The 7980-nt window shown below is 42.0% G+C and overlaps 1 protein-coding gene across 2 annotated transcripts; it reads right to left on the reverse strand.

The window, feature by feature from the left end:
• Window positions 1-1264: 1264 nt before the first annotated feature.
• LOC147193459 (pannexin-3-like) lies at window positions 1265-7778 on the reverse strand. 2 transcript variants are annotated; one of them, XM_086131239.1, is made up of 5 exons: window positions 7595-7778; window positions 4382-4524; window positions 3312-3526; window positions 1714-2465; window positions 1265-1398 (listed from the first exon to the last, which is right to left on the reverse strand). In XM_086131239.1, exons 1-5 carry the CDS (start codon window positions 7776-7778, stop codon window positions 1340-1342), a joined length of 1353 nt encoding a protein of 450 aa, XP_085987365.1. In that variant the 3' UTR covers window positions 1265-1339. The 2 variants fall into 2 exon arrangements, with proteins under 2 accessions (XP_085987365.1, XP_085987364.1); XM_086131238.1 differs by lacking the exon at window positions 1265-1398 and having other exon boundaries at window positions 1622-2465.
• Between the last annotated feature and the right edge of the window lie 202 nt (window positions 7779-7980).

Genomic DNA, 7980 nt, shown 5'->3' on the forward strand with positions numbered 1-7980 from the left:
CCTGGAGACATGCTTCCAATGTTGTGGCTTGCTGTTGGTTCAGTGAACAGTGTCGCTGCTTTATTAAATAAGTTTGTGTTGCAGATCCGAAAAAAGGAGAGCTGTGGTGTTACAGTATTTTTTTAAAACAGTTCCAACAAATACGGAGACAGACAAAGACGTACCTACGTCTTTGTCTGTCTCCGTGCCTTCTTCCGTTTGACTCGAGAGGCGTTCAAGACCGCCTCCAAAAAACGTAAACTAACGATTACTTCAATGAAACTACAAAAATTGAAAATAATACATCAAAACTGAAAAGCATGTAAGGATATCACAAAATAAATTCTATAGCCCCCCCCCCCCCCTACCGAATTTATATTGTAATTTCATCATTTGTGAATACACAACAAAGGAATAAATAATTACTACTGACATCTGATCGTACTGTGGAGCTACAATCAAGGAAATGCCAATGCGTTTTTCGGAGGCGGTCATGAACGCCTCTCGAGTTGCCCGGAAGAAAAGAAGGCACGGAAACGGACAAAGACGCACCTGTATTTGTTGAAAAAAAGAGAGCTGTGGGGGTTTTTTTAAACGCAGACTTTATTCATGGTTTTCACAGTCTCAACAAATACAGGTACTTAACGTCTTTGTCCGTCTCTGTGCCTTCTCTTCCGTTCCACTCGAGAGGCGTTCATGGCCACCTCAGAAAAACGTAAATTAATTATTACTTCAATGAAACCACGAAGAAAATCAAGCAAGGAAATCACAAAATAAATTCTGTGGGGGGGGGGGGGGGGGCTAGAATTTATTTTGTGATTTCCTCGCTTGATTTTCTGTTTTGATGCATTATTTAAAATTTTCGTAGTTTCATTTAAGTACAGTAATAGTTAATTTACGTTTTTCAGGGGCGGTCATGTACGCCTCTCGAGTTGAATGGAGGGAGCATAGCACCATCTAGTAGAGGCATTGTAGATTGCGCCTTATAATGTGAAGCGTCCAATGTATGAACATTATTTACAAAATAGCCATTCATTGAAGGTGTGCCTCATAATCCAGTGCGTCTTTTAGTGTGGATACGGTAATGAATGTTAAAGACAAAAAAAATCAAACACACATTACTACCTTTCTGACAGAACACTCATTTCATGGTCACTTCACCCAGAATGGGCATTTTTCATGAAGGTGCAAAAATGGTATACTTAAGTCGATGAGAGAATCTCTGCACCCCCCCCCCCCCCCAAAAAAAGTGTGCCGCAGCGCACCTTTTCTGACTCAAGCACATGGGAGAATATGCCCCTTCGAGTGTCCAAAACCTTCCTCCCCCCAGCTTTTCACAATGATTCAGTCCATAGGAGGCCTAGTATTGACTAAATGGTGCAGTCTCCTTCAACTCATGGTACCCCTGGTGGTTTGGCTCTGTGAAGAGACAGAGAGGTTGTTAGAATGACTACAAATCCATCCCTCCCACATTCACCATTAGTTTTCACTCTGACTGATAGAGGTGATTCAGTATGGAAATGTGGAAAGCTCATAAAGCATCAAAATACAAACTAAAAATTGTGCAGAACAATGATTGCCATTAACACACTTGCATGTAATGTGAACATTTTTTTTTTTAGAACATTGACAGTTGTCAAGTTCACTTAATGATTTTCTGTACATCCCAAATGATGTAGGTGAAAATAGCCACTAGTAGGATACGTTTAAGGGTGTAGATTAGTGTTACGGTACCAAAACTCATATTCTCTTCCACCATTGGCCTCTGTTCATTGCAGTTTACAATTCTTCCCTGCGCCGCTCCCAGAATAGTCATGATATCCACAAGGTTGAACTTCCCTTCCTCTTTGGCTTCCTGCACCTCCTCGGCCAACTCCATTGCGGCCTCTTCCCGTTCTTCCAACTCCTCTTGGCTCAGCAGTGCGTTCAGTCCTTGTCCCGCTGTCGTCTTACCAACCATGGGCGGTGCCAGAGAGCACAAAGCTCGAACCTTCCCATATGACTTGAGGTGTGCGACATTTGCCCGCAGGAAGAGCAGGAGCACATTGAGATCATTCAGGGGACATCCTAGCCTGCGTTTGTTGAGAACATCCAGGGCTGGAAGGACCTCGTATACGGAGATGAAGGTGGTGTCCCAAACGAAGAGCCGGATGACACTGAAGAGGACAATTGGTGCCAACAGAACATAGATGGCCCCATTAGCCACGCTGATCACCTGAAAGACCAACTGGCCGATCATTTTACATTGAACCAGCTCAGGAATCCAGTTCTGATCCCGTAGCATGCCGCTACGCACGAAACAGCTGAACTCATCCTGCAGGAAAGCGGACAGGTGGAAGTAGGCCAGGTAAAGACAGGCAGCTGTCATGAAGGTCAGCAGGAGGAAGCCTCGCAGGAAAAGCATGCTCACGAGGAAGTAGGAGTTTTGTTTGCATTGCATGTATCTCTCCAGGAGGGGATACTCAAAGTACCGCTTCCTCTTCGCTCTGTGCGGGAACAAAAAGAGAAGAACGTGAGCACTATCTTCCACTTCAATGTTCATACAGCTGCTCATGAGTCCTCGTGGGAAATGAGGACATTCTATATTTAACTTGAATGAGCTGCTTACCGCATTACCCACAGGAGGCTTCTAGAAAGACTCTTTCCCCTAATTTTGCGGAAACATTACCTTATTGTTACTCATGTACATTGAATTAGGCAGAAAGAGATGGCACTTTTGCTTCAGCCGTATTTCCACAAAATATTCCACGTATTGAGTGAAAAGAGAATAATCTTCATCATTTGGCCACCTTTCGCAAAGCATTTACTGTATGGAATGGACAATTTTAATATGACCTTTATTCATCACAGTCGCGACAAAAAGAAAAAATAACTTTATGAGCTTTGCCCATGAATTTGAAAATACCCTCATTTTGTTGATAATGCAATGTTAAGTTTACCTTAGAGATAACAGATTTTGGCATAACTGAAATTTCTACTGATTTCTGACGACTTTGGTAGATGCATTTTTTTCTTCTTTGAAGGCTCTGTGCCCCAATGCACAAAATGAGGTTCATAAAGACATGGTTGAATGAGAATTTGACTGGCTTTGCACAAGCCTTGACCTCACCCTCGTTAAACAACTTGAAGAATGAACCAGAGCTGTAATTGGGAGTCATTCTGCTATGGATGAATGGTCAAAAATCCCAAAGACACACTCTGTAATTTTAGAGGTCTTCCGAGAAGCTGTTTCAGTTGCTGAGAGGAATCCCAGTTCTTATATTCGTTCATTTTTGATTCCTGTATTTACAAGTCAACCAATTTAACAAAGGCACCGGGTCATTATTTCTTACCTCTGCAGCTCTGCCTGAAACGTTAACGGGTTCTTGGTGTTCTGACGCATATCAAGGATGCTCTGAGCCAATCGGACTGAGCGGTTGTACGATTTATCCAGTTCGTCAATGACGAAGAGCAGGTCTGAGCCCAGGGAAGGCACAACAAGCTGGCGCCAGATAAGAGCCGGCAGATACATTAACACCGCCATAGCCAGGAGAGAATACGGGAACATCTAGAGAAAGAGTGACAGACAGAAAATGGAAGAAGACTCAAAATGGTGGGCAGCAAAAGCAACGACAATCCAATTTCTTTACAGTATGTTATAGCAGTGGTCTCAGACCCCCAGGCCGCGGACCAGTACCGGTCCGTGGGTCATTTGGTACCGGGCCACAGAGATAGAATAAATAACTTACTTTACTTCCGTTTTATTTATTTTGGAATCTGAAAGATGTTTTAATTTGAAAAATTACCGGATTCTCTCTCACTCTTGACGCAGGTCAAGGCGCGCTTCTCGGTCACGTGATAGGTTACCGCTAAAATGAAACCCGGGAGATAGAAAAATGAGTAAAAAAACAAACGTGTTTGGAAAGTTTCTTTGAGAAGGGGACAGAAGAGGAGCCTACGACTTTCAAGAAAAAGAAGGCTACATTTGCTAAACAGTATCAGGAGTCCTACTTAAAATACGGATTTATCTCAACGGGAGATTCCCACGCACCAAGCCCAGTCTGCATAATATGCTGCGATGGTGAGTCGTATTTTTCATGCACTATGTATTTGCGGTGTCTTATTTTGAAGGCATGTTTAAACGTTACCATCGCGACCAGAGAGTGTTGCGGCCAGATAGGACGTTTCTCATGTCATGATTCGTGTTAATTATGTTTCAAAAAAATGCCAGTTTTCATGCAGGTCACATCATATAATTTTGTTGTATTTATCCGCCACACCTTAAAGGCCGGTCCCTGAAAACATTATTGGACATTAAACCAGTCCGTGGGGCAAAAAAGGTTGGGGACTGCTGCGTTATAGTACTGAACAGTCAGCCTCATAATGAATGAATGAATGTAAATTCCGAATGAATTTCACCCACTTTGTGTACCCAAAGGGAGCGCTCCTCAAAGTTGCCATTGCTGTCAAACTCGTGATGCATGAGGGAGTCCCAGCAATATGTATCAACATAGCTGGCCTGCTTCATTGTGAAATTGCTGGGAGGAAAACAGCTGATCTGCGGCCCTGTGGGAAAACAAACCAACAAAAAAACAACAAAACAAAGCAACGTTATCAGTAGCGTAATCTGCTCATATGGGAATTTATATTTTGAAAGTGTGCTGACATTATAAGCACAAACCTGACAAATGAGCTAATAGACCATTCGATAAGGTTCTCAATGCGTTAGGTGTGAAACTATTCAAGCGCGGTTCAATTTGAAAGTAAGAACGATTCAATTTGGTTCCAGTCAATGAGATCACAATGTGATTCAATATGGTATGGCTTAATTCGAGAGAGTATGATGCACTGACTTTTGTTGTAATTGAACACACATTTGAATGAAGTTGCCAATAGGGTAAATGTGCCATTTCCTTTAAATATATAGCTCTCCAATAAAAGGTGATTCGATACGTAGCTCGATACATTTCAAACTGGAACGATTGGGTTCGATTCGATAAACTTGTACCATTTACATCAGAAAACGGTTCAAAACATTTTTTTTATTTGTATTACCTGTTCTTATGACTACCAAATCATTTCAATGGCAAATTTTCTTCCCTCCACTGTGCAGGAAATAAAATAAAAAAGAGATTGTGGCTAACATGAGGCTAACAGTTGGTGTTCTAGCTATTCATATTTTTCATATCAGTGGCTGGATGGTCAGAGGAGTATCTGAATACAGTGACGATATATTGAAGTTGACAACACCGAAACCAAGTCGCTGCTCTTGTTTGTTTGCACTGCGAACGTATATGTACTTTGTGCGTCAAAATAAAAGCAGCGCATCCTTGATGTTTTATCTTGAATTCCCAAAGGCTGCAGAGACTGGACAGGCCGGCTGTGGCCCGCGGGCTCCACTTTGTCCAAATCAAGGCACATTGAGTTGTGGCAAAAGCCCACCTAGTGAATCGCTCCTTAGGCGTGGCACTATTCCGTGACGAGGGGTTCCTTGTTGATGGTGCTAGTGGGTTGGGGGTCCATGACTGAATGTGATGTTGAAAAAGACATGTTTTCAAAATGTTTTAACATGTGGAATACTTAAAAAAAAAATGCTGTATAAACGGTATGCTAAATGCCGCGCACCATTTTGAAAACCATCTGTGACTACTCCCCAAAATTGGGCTTCTTCACCTTGTACTTAGTTGACATTCACACAGCCACATATAATCCAAACAACCCACACCCAGCTGTCATTTCACGACTGTACTCCACCCTTAAACACAAACTAGGGAGGGAAAACACAAGAGCTGTGCCCCACCAACATTGACTGAGCCTCACAAATTGAAGCATAGGGCATCTATTTTTGAAGCCTAGCCTCCACATATGCTCTGCAGGAACACGCTCTCTCTAATTAAATCTTAGGACGTCAGCTCGTCCAACGCATAAGGAGGAAATGTTACATCGTCTCCATATAAAGCGTACAACATACTTAGAATCGAAGGAACATTTTTCCCAATATACCTGAGCATGCCAACACTGACACGCTTGATATCATCATGATACCTGTGAAAAATGCAAACAGATACAGTCCATGGATGAGTGCATGGTTGTTAATTATTTTACCCCGCTGGCAATTAGCCGTCTGAAATTCTTGGCAAATGTCAGGCATTGTTAGAAGACATCGCCGCAGGGTAAATTTTGTACTCGGGGAAACCAGGCTCTCGCATCAAACTTTTGTGGAACTGCAAAGTTTGGCGTAACTACGAAGACGAGCTAATACATCATTCCGCCACAACAAAGCTCAAACATCCAATACTGAAGTCGTCAAAAATCAAACACAACACTGAAATAAATGTGTTGGATATACCTTATCGCACATCCGTGATTGACCAGCCACACATTTTTTGAGAGCTTCTCACTGGTCACATTTTTAAAAATCACATCTGTGAAGATGGAACCACAAGGGTTATAATAACGGATACCTCTTGATACCATATGTTCATATCGTCCAAAAGAAGGCCTCTACTATGCCCAAAACATGTTGAACTGTACGTATTTTGTCCTGCATTCACCCCATGCTCATTTTCTAGCCTCACTGAAATTGTCCAAGATTAAAGAGCTGGTCCCGTCTAATGCAAACAGTCCACTGCTGCTCACCCCACCCTATTGACTCCTTGGCTGACTTTCATTTCCATGATGCCCAAAGAACAACAACCGTCGACTATTTCTGGAAAAGGGAGCAGCCTAGAGTGTCAAGAAAACAAGTACTATACACAGTAAATTGTATTGTCATATTTGAAAGTAGCACTTCATCATCATCAAGCATCTGGGTAACACTTGGCAAATTTGTAGGGTACGTAGGCTGACATGAGTTTGATTCCTGGCCAAGGCTGGAGCTAGTCAGTGTTATATCTTTGGCTGATGGTGACAGAAGTTTTTTTTTTTTTTAATCCTTCCATGCACCCTGTAACATGATAAGCTCTCCACTGTCGTAACTGCCGTCCCCGAAAGGGTTAAATTGAGTTGTACAGGTTATAGAACAAAATAATGGTGGGAACAAAGTTTGGAAATTATTTATCTTGCTCTATTTTAATATATTTGTGGAGGCTTTACTATTATCCATTCGTCATGCAAATAATATCAAGACAATACAATCAAGACACAGGCCAACTCCTTTACAGACTTGACTGTTATTGCCAATAATTGTTGAATAGTGATTGCACTCGTTGTGCAGTGATGTGTTGCCTGTCCGGGGCCCAGATTAGAAGAAAAAAAAAGAGGGCTGGGTTGTGTTAGGAAGGGCATCTGGCATGCATAAAAAATGTTAAATCATGCAAATGACTCTTTGTGGCAACTCCTTTGGGACAAGTCAAAGGTCACAAAATTATTCTTTTTTTTTTAAATCTTGTGGTTTTACATGTACTTTTTTCACTGTTAACTCATACGGATGGTTACACACTTATTATTTTCCATTTCATCAAGTGTGACTAATTATTACAGGTAAATAATTTGCTTAAGGTTGAATATTGGATCCCACAGTCATAGAGGAGGACATAATTGGCATGCTTTACAAAAAATAATGAGCACTCATGCATAATTATTATGAGGGACAAAAGCAAACGGAAGGCAAACAAATGGACATAGACTTTCTTACCGAGGGACACCTCACGGGCAAAGGCCATGCAGACCAGCAACAGAGGGAGGCCAACAGATACATATTTGATGACCCTGTCCAAGGGAAGTTCCAGCTCCAGGTGGCTGATCCGGTTTAGCGTGGCACTGTCTGGCAACAGGGCATCAGAGAGCATGGCCTTTGCCGCTTCCTTGGCAATGGACATTTTGAATACCTAATATGTCAAAACATGCAGGATAATCATGTTATCTGGTGTGTTGCGTAGGTCCATTAAAGGTCCGTTTTTGAAACATGAACCAGATACATTTTTTTACAGCACATGCCAAGTTTAGGCAAAACAACCACTTACTGTATGTCTTCCAGCTTACTCCAGTGGTGCACATAGAAAAAGTAGTTGCAAAGCAAGA

Source organism: Hippocampus guttulatus, chromosome 15 (genome assembly GCF_054856545.1).
Source record: "Hippocampus guttulatus isolate MCC_2025c chromosome 15, RoL_Hgut_1.0, whole genome shotgun sequence".
In the NCBI taxonomy this organism is placed as follows: domain Eukaryota; kingdom Metazoa; phylum Chordata; class Actinopteri; order Syngnathiformes; family Syngnathidae; genus Hippocampus; species Hippocampus guttulatus.